This window comes from Centruroides vittatus, unplaced genomic scaffold (assembly GCF_030686945.1).
Source record: "Centruroides vittatus isolate TY-2023 unplaced genomic scaffold, ASM3068694v2 contig_2726, whole genome shotgun sequence".
In the NCBI taxonomy this organism is placed as follows: domain Eukaryota; kingdom Metazoa; phylum Arthropoda; class Arachnida; order Scorpiones; family Buthidae; genus Centruroides; species Centruroides vittatus.
Window position 1 is genome coordinate 472,023 of NW_027121735.1, and position 22,425 is coordinate 494,447.

Here is a 22,425-nt window from a genome sequence, read left to right on the forward strand (position 1 = left end):
ACCGTTAGATATTATCGACGTAATAAATCGAATTTAATTACTTTAAAAAATATTACGTATTTAAAATTATTCCGATTTCTCCTAAGTGAAATTTATTTAAAAAATAATTATAAAAAAAAAGAAATTACGTATAATAACAGTTTTATCATCATTCTTGCGCAGACGAATTTAAACTTCTTCGTCTACTGCGTGCCACCTACTGGTGATAATTCCGTGCCTTTTTTTGTGTCTTTTTAAATATGTATTTTGTTGGAATTATTACGTGTTAAAATTTTAAATAAATTAGTTTAAATTAATTTAGAAAATATTTATAATTATATTACGCTTTAATTAATTGATAATTAAAAAAAAAGACTTAACGTGTGACACGATTGAAGGTTTTTCATTGGTCGACATCGCTGGAATTTTATTTAATAAAGTGATTTCGACCAATTAGGTTTTTTGAAAGGATTAACTAGGTTATAAATAAAAGTTTGTTCGGCAGTCGTGAAGTATGAGCGTTTTGCTGTACAATACTGTGTATATCTAATTTTAAAATAGTTTTCTGTCATGTCCGCTCCATTTAATTCTTGATATGGGTCACATTGATCTATAATGATCCCTGAAAAGACTTTATTCATTGATAATGCATTAGCGGCGGAAGAAAACGAATTTAAGCCAAATTCTAGAATTTTTTTTATTGATGCCGCCGAATTTTAAACTAAACAATAATTTAAATTTAAAAAAATATTTAAATAATTAAAATAAAAAAAAACAAAACATAAAAGATGCTTCAATCGCAAATTTAAAAACAAAATTCAAATATATTTTTTCGAGTGCCACCTATGAATTACATATAAATATAAATTTATTTTTAATAATAAAAGTCGTTTATTTATTAAAATTAATTTTTAAATAATACTAAAAATAAATTAACAACATTTAAATATTAATATCTAAAAATAAGTGGTGAGAGAACAAAAACGAAAAATATTTCACTAATACCACCATCTGTTGATAAGTTTCGTAACTAAAGGTATGAGGTATAAAGTTAAAAATAACTTTTTTTTTTGTTAAAACTCCCAAGAAAAACGGAAATAAAATATTTTTATTACTTTAGATATGTTTACTATTAATTTAATCGTAATATTTTATTATTTATTATATTTAACCTTGACAAGTTGATATATCTATCTCATGTTTCAATGAAACTGTTGATAAAATAGTAATATTCTCTTACAGTTTATAAACTTTTCACTATCGCATTTTTATAAAATAAACAATAATAATAATAAATATAGAATATTAATTCAGCGATTGTGGAATATTCTTGATTGATTTTTTTTCCTCCGTTAGAGTTTTCGGAGTCAACAAGCCATTTACGCACGAACTACGTCATTATTACGTAAAATTCCCGTTATTTATACTTTTTTTTAAAAAAGTTTCACGTATAATAATGTAATTTAATAAAAATTTTGTTTACGAATTTTGATGTTTAATTATGTTTCATTTTAAAGCAATTTTTTACGTTAATGTAAAATATTACAACTCGAACCTGTTCACATTATGACGTCAAAAGTAATTTTCTCGCCTGGTTTTCCGATTATTTAAAATTCTATCACGTGACACGCTAAACTCGTAATGATTCGTTGATTTCGAATTACGTATGTTTCCGTCATTATTTTTTAAATAAAAATAACTTAATAATTATATATACATTATGATATTTAAATATAAATGATTAAAATTCGAATGTAAAACGAATCTCGCAGTTACGAATTATTAAATTTAAATTTTTAAAAATGTTACGTTCTAGCACTAGTCGTTCGTAATTGGTTAATTTTAAATTACGCAACATTCTTAATTTTTTAAAATTAAAAAAATTCTTTCTTTCTTTAGAATTTTAAACGTTACATAATTTAAAACGCCATTCCTAAATATTTTTTAAAAAAATTAACCAGATACGAAACGAATTTCACCATCTGCTTAAAAAATTAATTAAGTTTTAAACAGAATCACGTTAGTCAGTCATTTACGCTGATTGGTGCATATGATCACGTGCTCTGTCAAAGCTTGAATTCGTCATTACATGAAAATTTTAAATATCATGTGACTTAAAGCGAATTAATTTACGGCACGATTTGCGAGAGAAAGACGTCAGAATATTAAGAAAAAAGAAAAAAAAATGGTGATAAAGCGACGAGTCATTTACATGTCCGTAAAATAGTTGTAAACAAAACTGATTAAGCAGCTTTTTTTGGCTGAATAAACGAGAAAGTAGGTTAAAAGGATCTCCTATAAAAGGATGTTGTAAATCTGTCGTGTAGCAAGCTTTTAATTGTATTTAATCTTAAAAAACAAGAGCGCTAAATTACAATTAAACGGAAAATTAAGGAGTCATCCATTTAACTCCGTTGCCGAAAAAATTTTTAATCGAAATCACGCGTCTTCCGGCCCGGGCCGGAAGTCACGTGGTAGTTCAACCGGCCCGCTAAGCCTTCCACATCCGGTCTCGATTCTTCAATTTTAAAATGGCGGCCGAATCAAATGACGAAAATAAATTTCAATCCCCGATATAACCGCTTTCGGTCTCTAGCTAATCCATTGTAATACGTTTCTACCTCCGATTTAACGATTTTTTTTCCGCCTTATAGGCATAAGAAATGCCTTTTCCCTATACCCATTGCGGGTTTGCCAGGCCCGAAATTAGAGGCGGCCGGTTTTTTAACTCCGTCTCGTGGGTATTTAAGAGGGCCTTTTTTACAATCCCAATAAAGGTTATGCCAGACCCGTAATGGAAAGGCCGGGTTTCGACATATCCGGGATAGGCCACCCCGAAAATTCCTTGCATTACTCGTTTGAATTCGATCCCGGTTCCCCAGAACAGTAGGCCGGCGCCTTAGCCGCATATAACGACTTTCATACCTCCATTTTTCACGGTTTAACGTGTTTCAATCCTCGTTGTAACGAGCCAGTCCTCGATTTAAGGCGTCCGATCCTTATTTTACCTACGTTCTAACGGTCTAAATCTAGTTAAACGGGCGATTAACCTTATGTTGAAAAGAAACGGAGCCGGCGTGATAATTAAATATTACAAGAAAATGGCGATTTGTTACCACGCCAACCCCGTTTTAAAGATTCCTGCAAATTTTTCAAGCAAGGCATCATCATTACGTCGTATTGCATGACACAATTAAGATTTCACCAACCTATCATGATTTTGCGATATTTGTTTTTAAATTTGTAATTGTTACACACATTTTACGGCTAATTTAATAACTTAATCATCATTATTTTCGATAATCATCTTAGCCATGTCGATCTCGTGCCGAGGGATTTCAAAAAATTTACTTTCCACTTCTTCGTAAATACTTGGTTGGGGAACGTTACTCATTCTACGAAGTTCCGCTTTGTAATCCGCTCTTATCAATGAACAAATAAGCAATTACGTGATTTTTATTACGTGTAAATTTTAATTGAAGTAATAATAATCCACTTTACCGGTTTCAGATCCGCTAGTTAACACGAGCCGAGATTAATTGCAATTAGAAGCGATTAAATTACGATTACGGTTACTGCTTACAGTTAAATTCATGATTACCGCCCCCCATTTGCAGTTCATTACAACAGGTGTTAATTACAATTAGAAGCGATTAAATTTAAAATTACTGCAGTTAATTACGAATGCTAATTACAATTAAATTTACCATTACGCCTCTTATTTTATTAAAACAGGTGTTAATTATAGTTAAAAGCGATTAAAATATGATTACGGTTCCTATTTGCAGTTAATTACAATTAAAGATGACATTTTATGGGATTTTAATACTTGAAAGTCTCAAATGATACGAATTTACACGAAATTATATTATTATTATTATTTTTTTAAATATTAGCGCTTTGTATTTAAGTTAATGTGGTTCCAGTAAGCCAAAAAGGCGTGCAAAATATGATTTTAATTGAGTTAATATTAACATAATTGGGGAAATGTGGTTTATCTTCTGATTTATTATTTTTTAAAACAAATTTTATAATTTAATCCCAACTCAATTAAGTAGTTAAAGTAATAATATTCAATAATTACCTTTTGATTCAGTAATACTTCAAACTCTTCCAACTTAATTGAGTTCAGACCCCGATGGAACACAATTAAAACTAGAAATTCCACTCAAAAAACTAGAACAATTAAAGGTTAAAATTAATCACAATTAACACTACACAGTTAAGGGAAGATATTTAAAAGAAAAAGGTGAAGGTTGTATCACTTTTTTTTGCAGCACTAAACCCCATTAAATCAATTAAATCATTACGTTTAAAATTTACCCATTTTAAAACGTAATTATTCTGTTATAACATCCGTTTTAAGTGGAAATCATCGTAGAAGGAACGAGTTGTGTGCGTGTGTAACCTTGTTATTTATGTTTTAATAAACATGGAGATAAATCGTGATGAGTCATCTCCCCCGAAATTATTTTGATTAAAGTCTACTTCCTGACTGGTCATTCAATCTTCACTCGGCAATTGCGAAACGTTCAGACAGACATCGAACACGTGGACACGAATCGTAAACACCGCATTTACAACTCACTTACGTACCTTTGAACTTCCCCAGTGTCGCAATTAATTGAAGCTATTCAATGAGTTTACAGCCTGTCCTTGATCACGTAATGACGATTTAGCAAAATAATTGCGTTCTTAATTGAATTTCGATAACGTCTGCTAAACGTTATCAAAGCGTTCATTCAAACCCTTTAAAAATTACTCGATTTCTGTCAGTGACGCAGCACTACAAACGTCCTAATTGCTACGTCACTAATTAAGATTGTACTTAATTACAATTAAAATCTAATCTTAAATCTAATGTCGGAGTCATTACTGCAGTTAATTTGAGTTTTAACCTGAACTCAATTAGCGTTAATTATAATTAACGTTTTAATTTTAATTGTAATTGAGAACATTCTTAAATCTAATTTGACTGCAAATGTCGAGCGAAATTTGACATTTTTGACCGGAATTCAATTAGCACCAATTACGATTAAACGACGTTTCGATTTTAATTGCATTGTAATTAACTACAATCGAAACTCAATTAAACTTTGTTGTAAATACTAAACAAATAATGCGTTTTTATTTTTAAATTAATTCTTGTTAATTCATTTCTAACCCAGTATAACAAGTCAAGTTAATTTAATTACATGAATCTAATGATATTTAATTTTAAAATTTGTTATTTTTTTTTAAAAAAAGTTCGGTAAAATCATAATTATAATTAAGACATTTTATTGTTTTTTTTAAAAATCTATTTAATGGAATGTTTATTAGTTAATTAAAATTGATATTAATACTTTTAAAAATAATTATATTGTATATTCTAAAGGCTTAATTGTACATTTCAAATACATTTTAATTAAACAGGATTAACTAATTATTGTCACTACACATTCTACAATTTAAATATTACACTAAATACTACAATTTTAATGTAATTAATTCATTTCATTCTTTGTTAATTGTAATTATTATAATAATTAATTCAAATTAAACGAATATTTTATATATTTTTTAAATAATTTATTTCATAAAATTACATTCGAGTGCATGAAGAATATAATATTTTATACATTTTTTTTTCTTACAAACAAACAAAAAAAAATTATATTGCTAATTTTGGGAATTTTTCTGATAATTTCCTTTTATGATTTTCCTTTTCACAGTCTCATACATTAATTATAATTAAATTGATAATTAAAAATAAGAATATAAACATAGATAAAAGGTGGTCCTAAAGACAGTTAATCATAGAAGAAACCAAAAATTGCAATTAAATAAACTAAATTTAACTAAGAGAAGTACAGTACAATTAATTACCATTGATTTGATTGCCATTTTTTAAACCATCTCCACCAATTTTCACAGGAGAAAAACCGTGTAGACACAGCTAACTGGCTTTTGGGCCACCCGGAATTTCTTTCTTTTAAAGTGTATATATATATATATATATACTTATATGTATTTTTTCGTTGTTTAAATATTACAATTTTAAGAAATTGTTAAATGTTTAGAATATTTACATGTAGCCACTATCTTTTTTTGCTTTTGTTTTCTTTAGAGAAAGGAGGTAAGTTAAGTTATTACAGTAAATGAAAATAGAAGTAAAGGTAGCTGTAGAAATATTCAATTTGATTGCATAGAAGAAAAGGCAAACGAATGGTTCTTTATGAAAGTACGGACCCAAAGGCGAAACAAGAGCCGAAAAATAGACAAACCGCACGGGTCGTTCGAGTAGAGGACCGCAATGTTTCTCTTCACGTTCGGCGGGATGAAGTAAAACTTATCCCACGTGACTGCAATAACTACCAGTGAGCAACTGAAAATGACAAAATCCTCGATACTCTAGGCAAACACTTGTTGCTCCTTTTGAAAGCGAGACGAGCAAAACAACCATGGTTCCAGGTAACTGGAGTTGTGGTTTGGGCTTGATTCGACTCATCAGACCCGGTCTCTTGCCTCGGCAAAGTGGGTGAATGTCGAGAGGTAGGCTCCAAGTAGAGCCAAACAGTGGAGCTTTCTGCTTGCCAACTCTGCGACAGGCACAAAAAATGGCCTCTCAGTGCCCGCAAAACGGGGCACATGTTTGAGTTACAGTTTTAATTACTTCATTATTAGTCTATTTTATTTGTTTGGAATCTTTGCGCAGTCTAAATGATAATTTACAGAGCCAAAAAGGATGGTTTTAATTAAGTATTTGCTGGAATACTAAAGGATTTTGATTGTACTATTGTGAAGCATTTTAATTAATGTTTTGAATTTACTGGGTGGTTAGTTTTCTTTTATTATGAAATTTATTGCAGCCCTTTTAACATATAAAATAGTAGTAGTTTTTAGTTCAGAAAAACAACTTTAAATCATATATCAGAATAATTTTAGAGTCTACAACAGATTGTGTAACAATGAAGAGACAAAAAACACAATTCTACTTTGTTTGAACGAAGAAAAAATACCAAAATTATAAGAATAAAATATAAATTTTGTCAAATACTGGTTTGCAGAGTAGCTAAAAAGTCAACTAACTATAAAATAATCTTAAAAATATATCTTAGATAACTGACTTTTGGCTTACTCTGTATAATTGTCTAGTAGTTTTATGTATATCTAATTGCTTTGTTATCCCAAATTATTAATTATTAGCAAAAAAGTAATGTGAGAATTTTAACAGAAATAATAGTTTAAGATGCGCTTAATATGTAAGGAATCAATTCTTAGGGATTCTTAGGGAAACAAAGTGTACCAATATTTATAAATCGTAGAGATGAAAACATGTCTCCTTAAGTGTCAAAACAAATGATAGAAAAACTGGGCCATCTCAATATCTTACTCTTAAACATAGCCAATAAAAAGTTAACATGATTGTTATTTATTCATAAATAATAATCATGACTAGAGTATTAACATTCCAACAACTAGCTTATGAAACTATGCCGGATGTACTGTACTGTACATTAAACAAGATGCAAATTACTATGAAATGGCATAAATTTAGATCCTCAAAAACATAAAAAACCAAATTATTACTCTCTTGTATAATCGAACATATATTTTCAAAATATTAAATAGTAGTATAGAAAAAATTAACCGTAAAAAGCTCTTCCATCTAATTACAGAATATTTAGTAGCAACTCTTAGTTTTATATATTTTTAACATACAAACGTTGAATATTCATTTTATAATTGTAGATGTAACGAGATAACAGATTCGTTTCATAATATATTATAACAAATATGAAATATTTATTTTTAACAATAACACATTACACTTAACAATTTCTTATAATTAACAAGCGGCTAAAATTTTTTAAATTAATAATCGTGTGGATGGTTTTTTATTGTAATAAAATATACAACTTTTATACGGGCAAAAAACAACTGTACAAAGATATTTTAAAAATTTTAATTCAGTTTAGAAAAACGTGAATCTTTAAACTAAAATTTCTGAGAGGGAAATCTTCCGTATAATATCAAAAACGTATTGTAAAAGTTGGTCTGATTGTCTTTAGAGGTATATTTAATCAAATTGTGCAAGATTTGCATTAACTTTCTTGCACAGTTTAATGGTGTTTAAAGAAAAATCATAATTATTTGTTTATAGACATTAAATAAGATTTTAAAAAGAATGTAGTTATAAAACATAAATATAAGAACAAAAAAAGAGAAAAATTATTTGGATTAAGTACACAATTCTTCACACGACCATGGTTCATTAGAAGTTTAAAAGGGTTCGAAAGAGAAGTATGTGTGAAGAATGGAAAACAAACAACGTAATATAATATAAAATACATTTAAGATTTTAATTTTGCACGAAACGGGGGTTTTTAATTATTGTATACATTAATAAATGCAGTGAACCAAAATGCATAAATGATTCTATTGGTCCCAATGATAAGTTGCATGTATTATGGACGTCGATCGATGAAGTTTTAAATGCTAAAAACTGAATTGAAAATGATAAAAATGAACGAATAATGACTAGTTCACAAGAAACAGAATTGTGTCAATGTGGTGATAATTCTTAGAATATATTATCGATAATTTAATAAATATATCTTATAATTGCCTTTTCAAACAACTTTCAAAAATACTTTTGTTTTCCTCTGAAAAATCGAAAGTATAGTGAATAGCAAAACCAACAATGTATATATATATGCATTGATTGGTTTGAAAATAAATTTTTATAATTTTTTTTTAAACTTTACTCTTAGAAAATATATATTAAATTTATATATATATATATTACTCTGCATAAATTTTTATAATTTTATAAAAATGTACAAATATGCAGATTATAAATTTCATATTTTATGAGGCTTTGCCGTAAATATTCTAAGTGTAACTTACAATTAAAATGCACTTTACAAGCATTTGTGGAAATATTCTTTTGTTTTTTTTGTACGATAAAAATTCTAAAACTTGTTAAAAATGCTAGAAATTTAACTAATTCCAATATTTTTGACAACTATGTCAATCTAAGGCACGATTTTAGGAACATTCTAACATAAGAAAAATATATATGTATATATTTACTTTTGAAAAACTGAGTTCAAACTTTCGTTTCGCCGAATTAAATTAGGAAAATTTACTAAATTTAGAAGTCTAGAGAGCTCTGTAATTGTCGTAAATAAGTAACTTGAGACAAGTCTCTGTTGGACAAACACAACTTGAACAAAATGGGACAATCCAGAGATATGCAGTGATTTGTCTCATTTCTTGTCCTTGTGCAGGTTTGGCAAATCTAAAATTTGAGATAGTGATATTAGGCAAGAACAAAAATATAGTAATTTTGTTTGGTAAAACCGATACACCTTACCTGAGAAAGATGATGGAATTTCCTTTCCCATTTCCTAATCATTTCATTCAGAATAAAAACGACGTATTGGGAATCCTTCTTACAGTCACTACAAATTCCTTGATCTGTTAATTCATTACAAACAGCACAATTCAGAGGAGTGAAATACTGCGACAATGTTCCTTTACACTGGCCTTGTGGATTAATGCGATTTATGGAATTCTGCGGATGTGGAATGTCGTCGTACCTATAAAACAAACAAAATTATTTAAATATACAAATTATATTATTCCTTTGCCAAATAAGAAAGTGAAGTCAAATACCATTTTGTGACGTCAACTCCGATTAGGGAAAAAGCCCGATGGAGCGGAGGCAATATAACTCGTCCAATATAATATTTTGAGTTGATTTTAAGTCCCGGATCCTGCAAGAGTTCTTGAGGTTGTCGTATGAGTTGAATCAAAGGCAATCCGGGAGAACCATAAACTACAACGTAAGGTACCCGTTCTCCGACTCTAGGTTCGGCTCTGAGATCGATGCGAGTTATCCTCCTGCAGACAGAATTATATAAAGTCAACAAAAATAAGTCTCCATTGACAATGTGTCGCATATTAATAAATACACTTACTTTGCTATTTCTAAAGCGGGAACGCAAGCATTTCTGGAATATCCGGAACGGCCCCTGTACTCTTTTGCAAAAATGTAGTCTTGCAGGCTGGCCTTCTCGTTTACTAATTTCTGAAGTTGTTTTTGAACATATTTCTTTACTAGTGATACATCTTTGGTGTTAAATAAGATTTTCAAAGATTTTTCTAAAATCTGAAATATGCAATTAAAAAACTAAACATTTTATTTTTATTTTTAAATAATAAAATGTTTAAATTTCTACCTTTCCGACGGCCGGACAAGAATCCCTTCTAATGGTTTCAATGCCTTTTGCATCAAAAATAGGTTCCACCTGATCTGGAGTTTCATACATATAACCCACATACCTTTTCTTTGTTTGTAATAAACATGGAAGATAAACCTAAAAAAATATTTAAAATTATAAGAATAAAGCTTTCTATTAACATATTTAAAATTTACTCACTACCAAAATTTTGTTGAGATTGATTGTCCTGTTTGTCATGACATAGAAATAGTTGGGCTACTGGGGGATAATTATGTTGTGGAACAAATGAGAGTGAGCTACATTCATAGTCCTAAGAAATCAACACAATGCACCTCTTGTAAAACTGGCATTTTACAACCAACCACTTGATGGATTTTGTGTAAATGTTTGCACTTAAATCATATAAACTTGCAATGCTGCAAATATTACTAATGCAGATAAGATGAGTAAAATAATAAAGTAAGAATTCTGTGTAGAAATGTTGCATCAAATTGAGGAAGACAAGGCATTTGTGAACAACATTATCTGTGCTGGAGTCAACATTTCATCTCACAAGTCTGTGGTAAAGTGAATACCAACAACTGCATGATTTTAGCTCCAAAAAATCCACAAGCAACTGTTAGAACATATTTGCAACTGTACAAAAGTTTATCTTACCTATGAGAATAAAACACATTAAGTGGGCAGCCCTTTCATTTTTCCATGAGGAAACCATTAACAGTATCACATATCTAGACCGCTTAGAAAATGTTCTCATTCCACAATTAAATGATGGCGGCATGGAAGAACACATGCACTTTTAGAAGACTGTGCACCAACCTATAGTGTATATCTGTATTACACTAGTGTATCTAGTGTAATACAGATGCCCAGGATTTCCTCAAATGTTTCTAGATTAATAGATTGCTTAAGCAGCACCGATAGCAAGGCCATCTTTTTTCCCAAATTTGACACCCCTTGACTTTTTCTTCTGGAGTTTCATTGAAGACTATTCCACTCTTGCCTGTAAATTTTGCCAAGTTTACCAAAGTGGCAAAAGATGCTGCTTTGAGCTTGGCAAAAAATTGAATTTGGATGAGATGTCTGCAATATCACCAATGACACTCATGTCAAACCAAAATGACTGAAGTAAAACTTTGTGTGTTTTGTTATAAATGCTTCAACTGATTACATAAGCATTCTGTTTAAAATTTGGTGTGCTTTCAAGGCAGTAAAGTCACAGTTTTCTTTCCAGTCCAATAGCTATGGGGGACAAGCATACATAATCATCATTATTTAGGTGCATCCCGTATCCGAAGACTGATTTAATAAATCATTGCCATACTTATATCTCGTAAATATTAAAAGTACCAAGTACAGTCAAATGTCGATATAATATCCTTTTATCTAGTGCCACCTCCATTAATTGTTAATGGATCTTTCTCAAAAATTAAATAGGGAATTCATTGGTATCTGTGAATTATTAAATGTATGATTTTACACTGCAAACAATTATCAAATCTCAAGACTTTTGAACTATCAAATTTGTGTATAGACCTCATCACTACACACAATTCTAGCTGTCTTAGGTCCTTCAATTTAGCACCACACTCAATTTAGTGTCAATTTTAGAGGCAAGAAAATGGCAATGGTAAAACAAGGTTTGACTGTTGCATTAATACATTACAAACTTCATATTTGCCCATGTAATCAATTGATTCTTTTCTTTCATAAATATCTTTTCTTACAAGTATATCAAACATCCTGAAACCAGATATATATATATATACATATATACAGGGTGCAGCAGAAGGAACGTTCTGATTTGACAGAAGCGTTGCTTCACTCATAAATAGGGGTACAGCAGTAGGCGTGGTCTCTTTTGATCTGTTTGTGCATGCCATTTGTAGTTACCATCATGGCGTGGAGCGGAGAGCATCGTTCTTTTGTTGTTGAAGAGTTTGTTACAAATGATGAATCTGTGATAATGATGCAACGAGCCTTCTGAATACACTTTCAGCTCTGGCATCATGATCTGGTTCTGGCTGCACCAACAATTCGTCGTCAGGTTTCAAATTTTAGACGAACAGGTTCAGCTTTAAAAAGAAAGAGTCCTGGCTGCCCTAGAATCGTAACAAGATCAGAAGATGTAGAAAGTTGCTAGAACTTCCATACAGCAGTCTCCCAAGCGATCTGCACGCAAACACACAGCTGCATTAAACATGTCTGATCAAAGTCTCTGCAGACTTTTACACAGCTCACTCCACATGTATCCCTACAAAATAATGGTTGTTCAAGAGTTGAATGATAGAAACTATGCAATCCATAAAACTCTGTCAGGATATTCTGCAGAGCATTCCCCCAACAGTGGTACTGATCTTTAGTGATGAAGCCCATTTTCATTTATTGGGGATGGTCAACAAACAGAACTTTAGGTACTGGTCTGACAGTAATCCTCAAGAACTCCACCAGCGACCACTCCATAGTCCGAAAGTTACGGATTGGTGTGCCTTAGGTGATTTCAGTGTGTGGGGTCCTTATTTCTTTGAAGAGGGAGCTATTACAGTGACAGTAACGTCAGGGCGCTATTGTCAATTGCTTGAAAATTTTCTTTGTTTATTAGTTAACAGTTTACTCGACGATCATGATCTAGAAGATGTATGGTTTCAGCAAGATAGCACCACATCTCATACCTCTAGATGGTCACTTCGAATTCTCAGAAACTTGTTTCCGAGCCATCTTTTTTCTTTACAGGGTGATATTGGTTGGCCACTGCGTTTGTCAGATTTGACCCCATGTGATTTTTTTCTGTGAGGCTATCTCAAATCAAAAGTGCACCAACACTGACCAACAAATTTGCAAGAAATCAAGGTGATTCCGCTGGACATGGTCCACAGATCAATGCAAAATTTCCGAAAAAGACTTCAAAACTGCATCGACATTGACGGTCATCATTTAACTGATGTACTCTTCAAAACCTAATGGATGACAATGGCATACTGTGTACTTATCATGTATAAAAGATTTTTTCTCTATCTTGCTTTGTATTTTTTTTTATTGTCATTCCAAATCAGAACGTTCTTTCTGCCACACCCTGTATATACACATAAATATATTATGTCTGTAGTCTTATAGATGTAACTGCTTATATTGTGGAGCCATATAAAATATAATTAATAAAGTGTAATTAAAAATTATATATATTTTACAATTTTTCTTACATTTATTGAAATTTTATATATATATTTATTTATGAAGATAAAAAGGTTCCTGATATTTTCTAGTTACATTAGCAATAGTAACAAACATTCAGCATGATTGATGATAAAACAGAAATGGTCTTTGTCAACCTCATGCTAATTTAATTTTAATTTTGAACTATCCAAGAAATGGCTAAGATATTCATTCATTTTAGTAAATGTGTAGAGCTTTTATTTATTTACCTTTTCAAATTTTAACTTGACTGGTTTAGGATTGATAGCAGTAACAGCTTCCGCTATTTCTTTACCAATTTTGAAAGCCTGCTCCTTACTTCTGCCTTCCAAGAGAACAAAAACACTAAAAAGAAAAATTACTATTAAAATCTTATCATCTGCATTTTGAAAAAAGTTATTTTAATACAATTTTTAAGTACCTGTCCGTATCTCCGTATACGACCTTCGCATTCCATTTTGTTGTCATTTCGATAAGTTTAATTGCTTGTTCTAAAGTTTCCCTGGCTTTTCCTACAATACTGTCAGCGATCTAGTAATTACAAAGTCAATTTATTAAATAATTTAACACTTCAAATATTTTCTATACCAATATAAAATATTATTAGAATAAAAATTTAAGATTTCTCACCTCGACGCAAGGCATGCGTCCTGAAAAATTAGCACTGGTGTAACCATACGTAACATTTGCAATAAGTTTTAGACCTAGTTGTCTGGCATCCAATAGCTTATATAAAGGCTGAAAGTTATTAATTATAGAAATAAAACTTGTTAAAACCACTTTACTTTTTTAAATTTGTAAATTAAATTTTTAAAATTTTTTTTATAATTTAATTATTGAACTAAATATCATATTCAGCTCTTTAAAATACTTAATCAGGTGTTTGATAATTCATTAATCATTAAATTTAGTATAATTTCTTTTATAATTCTAGACTGTAATTTATAATTTAAAATTAAAAAAATTAAATTAGAAACAAATAAATTTAACGTGCCTTAATTTCTTTATATTCTTTCATCGCATTCTTAATCATAATTCTAGTATTGAGAATATCTTCCAACATTCTTAAAAAAAAGAAAGTAATATAATTTTAATATAATACAAAGGATTAATATTAAATTTAAAAATAGATTTTATGTTATGTAAATAAGTTTTTATATATATATATTTACATTATAGTCAGTAGCATGTTATCCTATGGGCAAAAAAGGCAATTGCCTGGGCCCCCAAACCTGTCTTTTATAAACTGTCTATTGTATTTACTGTACTAAGAATATCAAAATGAAAATTTAGTGTCATATCAGATGGCCCTAGATTGCCAGTGTGGCACAGAACTCCAGAGATCGCATTAAAAAATGAACAGAAATACCGATTCCCTGCAAAAACTTTCCCCAAAGAAAAGAGTCTTAAGCCAACACTGTATCCGAGCCCCTTAATTCAAATTTGACTGTGTTTCGCAAACATATTATATATATATATAACACATACATATGTTAAGTCATTAACATCAAAAATATTAAAACTAAACTCTTCAATTTAACATCTTAAGCAAAATGTTTAATATTTCTGAAAACAAATTCTCACCCTCTGATCTGAAACATTCATATGCAACTAATGTTAACAAAAATTCTACGACTCCTTTGCTATTTGAACTTTAACTTTAATTCAATATATAATATAATATAGAGGTCCATAAAGGAGAAATACTTAAACTGATAAGGAATTAAGAATGCCAATAATATTTGCATTTTAAATTGGACTTTGTTAAATGATTTTGGGTGAATTTGAATGTTTTGGATCTGACGATAAACGTTTTTAAGAATAAATCACGTCTTTTTGTGTAAGATCTCTTTAAGTGAATTGTTTCAATATTTTTGTTATTAAGACGAATTCAACAAAAATGTTAATTTTGTATTAATATTTCTGTAATTTAGAATTGATTAAAATGATTAAATTTTATTGTTCTCTGTTAATGTCGATGATTCCATTTACAGAGATTTAATTTGTTAAATGGTAGAAGAAATTGAGATTGATTATTGTTTTCTGTAATAGTGGCATATAGGAAGTTTCTATTCATATTTTAAAATGCTTCAATATAGAAGTGATCTATAAAGTATTGATTAATGCTTTATACAAGACTACTTTCAAAAATAAGATCTGATTTTTCTGATTAAATAAATTATATAAATATCTATTGTGATTATAATTCCAAAGAAATAAAAAATGTTTATATGTAGTTATGTTTTCCAAGAAAATTTTTTGTATATAATGTAATTTCACAAAGAAACAATGTAATCTTTATAGAAAAATATTCATAAAAAAAAAGGATTCAAAATAAATTAAACTTGGTGTCTTAATCATTCCCTTACTGTAGAACAAATGCAATATATATATATATACATATATATATATTTTACTCTTTCTGCCTTGTGGACATTAAAAAGGCCTTTTTCAGGCCAACTGTGGATTCAGCTAGGCCCACAATTAGGCAGCCAGATGGTGAAGGAAAAAGCCCAATATAGCTGAGATAGATCAACTGGAAGGGGAGGATCGGACCGAAGGTCCGGGTAGCATAACTGGTAACGTGTCTGCACGGATAGCAGCAGTTGCGGGTTCGAATCCCACTTCGGGCCGATTCTTTTCTTCCAGTTAAGCCTAAATTTATTTAAATTATTTAATTAAAATTCTAATTATTAAATTTAGCAAGAGATGGCGCCTAACGCCTAACTCTAGTACCAAATTAACTTAAATTATTAATATTACTATAGCCATTTGCTAGCCCGATAATTCGGCAGTTGTTGGTCTTTATATATAACGGGTTAGTTGTTGTTTATTTATAGATAGATTGCCCATTAAAAATATTAAAAAAAAATAAATTCCTGGTATTTTACCTGCTTGGATTAGATCTCAGGTTTACTTTCTTGACAACAAAAGAACAATCTTAACAAAGAAAAACAAGAATAGACAGCAGCTTTCACTGCATAAAAGCTGGCCCAAGTTGACAAATTAAAATTATTAATTTCAATTTAGAATTTAACTGCTGTTGTATCAAAAACTTCCACTATACTTAGGTTATGTTGTTGGAACCCAAAGTGTCATTATTTCCATGTAAGGCAGATTTCCAGGTAATAATAGTATTTTACATGGCAAATCATTTCATTTTAAGATTTATTTTCTGTTTAGGCAATCTTGTAGAAAATCTTTTTAAAGAAGATTTCAACCGTATCAAAATGAATAAAAGTTTAAACTAATAAACTTACTTAGGAAGAATGCCAAGACGTATGTGATGTTTTACAAATGCCACCCCATTTGGTGATATTAAAATATCATTTTCTAATTTCTGAAATTGAATATAAAATTATTATTATGCATTAGATTGTTTTAGCTTTTATATAAAAATAGCACAATGTAATTGTTACCTTAAGCAATGATGGAGGGATGTTTAATGATGTACATCCAAATTCAAATGGAATGTTACTGAAAATGTTTTAACTTGTTGATGATATGTTAATGATTAATAAATTAAAATTAACATTTAATTAAGTTCAAAAATTAACTACTTTTATTGTTGAAATTATTAAGTAAATTATCATCCGACGAAATTTTACTAAGTAAATATAATTAAAATAGTTTCTTAAAACAATTCATAATTAACTTACTTTCCCAGATGTTCTACACGTCCGAGACAGGTAGAGTAACAATAATTATAGGCTATAATCATCGAGGGATAGAGAGACTGAAAGTCTAAAACCACAACGGGACTGGTATAGAATTTAGATTCGGGTTCCATGACTAATGCAAACCTCTCGGGTGCTTTAGAATGCGCCCGCTGTTGTATGCTGGGCGAAACGGCAATATAATTCTGTGGTTTTGCAGTTCTCAACATCATAGATTCGACTCTGAACTAAAATTTCAAAACAGAAAAGGAAAGTAAAACAGATTATTGCAATTCAGATAAGATAATATTTTTATTATTATATCTAAATGTAAGTACAGTTTATAACTAAATTTTTGTGTTCTCTCTTTCCAAAATCTGTATGCTCCATAATTAAGATGCATTACTTCAAATCATGAATATTTATTTTCATTCATAAGAATATAAATAAAATTAATAACGTTTAAAAGTTGGGTGTTTTCAGTTAAAATATGAATACAGTTATATTACAGAGGTTCTCAAAGTATAGTCCACGAATACTGGTGGTCTACAGACTAAACTAGTAACTTTTTAAAAGTGTAATTATATGCCATTTAGCCAGAGGAAAGAATATTTTTATGTTTAACTTCTCCTGCATTAGATAATCACGTGGATAAGATATTTCAACATGCATCTAAAGTGATTTTTTACAGGATAAGAGTTGGGCACGGGTGTAGGTAATCTGTAGTTTGTCCGTGGCTCAGTTTAAGCAGTCTCCAAAATAATTCTTTGAGAACCACCGATTTAAAGATTAAAAGTAGTTTTGCATTAAATCAGATATTTCCAATTTATTAACTAAAGTGCTGTATAGTGAAGAAACATAACAACATGCATGATGTCATTTTCATGTCTCCTCTCATGATCTTCACATTATAATAACTGTTATATGAATAATTTGTGTTATTGACTTGTGTAATGAATTACCATGTTCTCAAACAGCAATTCAACACATGGTTATATCAACAGTTTTTGTTTGCTTCTCGAGAATTAGGGATGTATTTATATTTAGATCATATTTTCAAACTTTTATTTGATTTTATTGATTTTGAAATAATTTAGCAGTACTTATTTAAGGAAGAAAAATAGAATTTAATGATATAATTTTAGTAACAATATCATATAAAAAAATCAAAACAATTCCATTTTATTGGGGTCGTTTTGACTGTAATATATCAATATGTTTATACATATTTAATATTTGACTCTATTTCGGTTATCTTATTTTTTATACCTTCTTGATACAGTTAAAAACTAAATTCTAAAGTCTACAAAGGGTGTAAAGACTGATATTCTTGTTGAACAATGAGTGATTTTGACTTTACGGACTGCAAAATACAAAATGCAATCTCTGCTGCAGACTTGTCACTTTTGTTTACAATGCTTCCTAGAGGCAGCAGACAAAAACACATTTGAACGCGCATGGTAGACAAAACGCGGACTGTTACTCTATTGATCGATGTAAGTTGCATACTTCTCGGATAATAACTAACATAATTACAGTAATTTAAGATGGTAGCGTTCTTTTTTGGAAGTCCCCATATACCGAAACATAGTTTAACAGTTTAACAGGTAAGCAAAAATTATATTTAATAAAAATAAATTGAAAGAATTTATTAATTAAAAAAGTTACCTCTAAAAATTTGAAAATCAAAAAATACTGGCATATTATAATTTTAAAAATTTTAACATTTACAACAGATAATTTCGGAAACGAATATTAATAGTACAATTATAAAACATGCCAAGTTTAAATTTTACCTGCGATCCTCGACTCAAAACTTCATAAAACTGTATACCGAACACTCGAGCTAAAGTACTGGTACGTCCAATTACGTCTAATTGATTTAGTAAATTCATGGTATACTTAACTCTGGTGACATAATAATCGATGACGCGCCACCTAAAATATAAAAGATATTTATTTTATATTAATTGCACAATGCATATGTAACAAACATAATTTTAATATATTTTAAAAATTTTTACCTGAAGAGATCAGTTTGATAATCAAACCAATGGGTGAGAGAACGAAAAGAATACTGAGGAATTCTCAAATGAAGAACGTGATAAACAACATTTTCAAATGTATAGATATTTAAATTTACCTAGGAAAATAATCACTTCTTTTTAGTAATAGTTTATTGCATAATTCATTTATGTACTATATATTAATTAAATACTAATAAATAAATAATTAATAATATACAATGTAATGTGTAAACAAATAAAATAAACCAGAATATTAAAATAATTTTTGTGATTTTTGGATAACTAAACTAATATTTTTGACTGCATTAATCAGTCATCATTGGGTTTTAAATACATTGACAGGAGAATGTAAATTAGAATAAAAATGTTTCAAAAAATGGAACATTATTGGTTGCAACCATGCATGTAATGAAAGATGTATACATATCAAAGCAAATTGACCAATGTTGATGTAAAGTTGGTAAGGTGTGACATTTATTAATGTCTTGCCTTTATTATTATTATTATAATATCTGATTTAATCATGTTTTTAAATATATGTATAATAAGTGTAAATCTAATTAATTCATTGATAATTTTTAAATGAATCTGTAGCTTTACTGACTTTATTTTAAAAATGCTGATATTGTTAAAGAAAAATATTTAATTTTTATTATGTCAGGTTCCACCACCAGGATGCGCTATGTAGTCTACACACCGACAATACTGCCATGTGTTTCTTACCCCTTTCTCCTTTTTGTTACTGCTTTCACGCTGTATAGTCTGTAAAATAAAACCTCTCTTTGTTTTCCAGTTTGGAGTGTCTTTTATCAGATATTGAGTGTACAATTTTAGCCTTCAAAACACTCCTAGGTTAGCAGTCAGTGTTAAAGAATTTGGAAAATTGGCAAAATTGGCCAAAAAAATGGTGTACAATAACTCTAGTGCATAGCACAGTGAATTTTATATAAATAATGCAATTCCCTATGCCATTCCTTCCTAGTTGTTTTTATTCTAGAGCTGTAATCTAAAACTCAGGCTACAGGCCACGGCCTGTAAACGAGAGCATCTTATTCACAAAAAAAGCAACATTCCTTTACCACTTTCACTTTTGCAGCTTATGCAAAGCGTGACCTATATCCAAGGTGGTCATAAACTGCAGCTTATGACTCACAAGTGGCTCATCTAGACATTTGCTGCAGCTCCCATTTAGTTATACAAGTTTTTTTTGAAAGAGTTGAGACATGCTACTTACATATATGTAATACTGTATAACTATATAGGAGCCACAATAAAGGTGTAGAAGAGCTGTGCAGGACTTGCAAGCTGCAATTTGGCCACCATGGATCCACAGCCAAGGATTTAGGATAAAATAAAGCAATTTGAACATTTTTATTTGTTCAAATTCTTTTAGAAAACAGATTTTTTAGAATATTTGCCAGTTTGCTACTTTGTATGTAAATTAAAATTATGTTCCCTGTTTATGTAAACTGTTTAAAATTGCTGGTAAATCCCAAATTCAATGTAATATATTATTATTTCAAATCAATATTAGTGTCACTTATTTGATTTACTGTAATAAATACTTAGCATAAGTTTCAAATACACATTCATTTTTAGTATAAAATCTTATAATAATATAATAAGATACCCCAGTTTAATGGAAAATATATATATATATATACACTCCCATTTAATAGGAAGTACCAAAATTAAATATTAAATGTGATTGTTCACCTCTTTTCTCATTATTTTCCATACATTGAGTACGACTCTTCCTATAATTTTGAATTCAGATATAGGTTCTATGACTGAGTCATCTTTCTGGGATAGGACATTATCGCATTCATTGGGTTTTTCTCCAGGAATTCGAGATAGCAATTTGTACAGGTTCATGTTTAAGTATGCCGCTCTCTGAATGAGGTAACCCCATGATAACATTTGAATTTCGTAGCCGCACATTATGTCAGGATCCCATCTGAATATAAAATTACACTTTAGACAATCAATTGAAAGTAATAAATACATTAAATATAAAATTAATTTATATTTCTCTTACTTTCTCACTATTTCGATAAATTCTTTAATTAAGCAAATCTCGTCCACTACGTAAACAGTATTATGACTGAAAATTCCGGACCTTTCCAATAAATTTCTTTTATTGTTGGAATATTGTTTTTTAAAATTATTGCAGACAAGTGGCAATTCTACATCTACTTCCGAAGACTGTTTATTTCCGACAATTATCATCCCTATTACTTCTCTTGAGATGCTGCTGTCTTCGGGAAAATCATTATTTATACAATAAAAGAGAGCTTTGATGGAATCGTGTTGTGGATCCGGTCGAAGATCTTCCCTTGTTTCCACGTGTATCTCCATACTCATGGTTGTAAGAAACTGGTGCTAAATATATAAATTCATTATTTAACTTTGTATCAATAATATGGGGTTTTCCAAAACTAATGTTATTTCAAATTACTGTAATTAGGTTGATTATTATCTTAAAAATATGTGTATACCAATCAATAGAATAACCATCCTAGTTTTATCTCCCATCTGCATTCGAATGTTCTGTTGTCCACTAATTCTAGAAAGAGTCAAACAAAAATGGTGACACTGCAACAGAGAAAACATTCCGTGTTCTGCAGTTCACAAAATTGGAATCACCAGTCATTGCGCAACGTGAGTAACCTGTAGGAGTTGTAGAATTTTGATTGTCATGGGAAGAGTGACAACGGATATGCCGTAGTGAGTATAGGAAGAGTTTTATTATCGGTTAGATGCATACCATGCAACATGAATTATACTTATTGTAAAATTTTAATGGACGAATGTGAAACTTGAATGGATTTCCAATATTTTAATGCACATTATGTTGTTCTTAGATAATAATAAACATAATTACAGTAATTTAAAACGGTAACATTCTTTTTAGAACCACCTGTATTTGCTATATTGGGTAATAAAATGAAAAGTTTATTTGCAAAGAATAAACTTAGCAATGCTGCAAGATGACATGTAAGTATTCTACTAAGTATCACTAGAAATATTTATTTAAATCTTGATTATTATTTATTACAGACTTCAGGGATAACATTTAAAACACCTTGCCACATCACTCTATCTCTTTACAAGTATGCTTTTCATTTTCTATCCTGTACATACATAAATATTTGGTAAGCAAACATCTTACCTGGTTATTTACATTAGTTTCTTGAATATTTCCAAAATTAACTTTAAAATTATTTGATAGCGTAGGTCCTTCTATATCAGAATTTAAACTGTAGCTGCTAAGTATTTTATTCTAAAATAACAAGAAAACAATTAGTAATTTGTAAAATCAAATCATTAATTTTTATG

At 29.7% G+C, this 22,425-nt stretch overlaps 1 protein-coding gene across 1 annotated transcript in view; it reads right to left on the reverse strand.

Moving 5' to 3' along the window:
* Nucleotides 1–5,745: 5,745 nt before the first annotated feature.
* PolZ1 (DNA polymerase zeta catalytic subunit) overlaps nt 5,746–22,425 on the reverse strand; it is a 100,432-nt gene continuing 83,752 nt past the window's right edge. The window contains exons 14-30 of the mRNA XM_067266323.1: nt 22,259–22,369; nt 21,125–21,468; nt 20,803–21,043; nt 19,084–19,202; nt 18,856–18,997; nt 17,063–17,307; nt 16,823–16,880; nt 16,664–16,743; nt 14,398–14,467; nt 14,034–14,141; nt 13,825–13,934; nt 13,634–13,748; nt 10,209–10,346; nt 9,948–10,138; nt 9,643–9,870; nt 9,341–9,566; nt 5,746–9,265 (exon numbers count right to left, since the gene is read on the reverse strand). Coding sequence (XP_067122424.1) covers nt 9,119–9,265; nt 9,341–9,566; nt 9,643–9,870; nt 9,948–10,138; nt 10,209–10,346; nt 13,634–13,748; nt 13,825–13,934; nt 14,034–14,141; nt 14,398–14,467; nt 16,664–16,743; nt 16,823–16,880; nt 17,063–17,307; nt 18,856–18,997; nt 19,084–19,202; nt 20,803–21,043; nt 21,125–21,468; nt 22,259–22,369 — 2,673 coding nt within the window. The 3' untranslated portion in view covers nt 5,746–9,118. The remainder of the gene's footprint in view (nt 9,266–9,340; nt 9,567–9,642; nt 9,871–9,947; nt 10,139–10,208; nt 10,347–13,633; nt 13,749–13,824; nt 13,935–14,033; nt 14,142–14,397; nt 14,468–16,663; nt 16,744–16,822; nt 16,881–17,062; nt 17,308–18,855; nt 18,998–19,083; nt 19,203–20,802; nt 21,044–21,124; nt 21,469–22,258; nt 22,370–22,425) is intronic.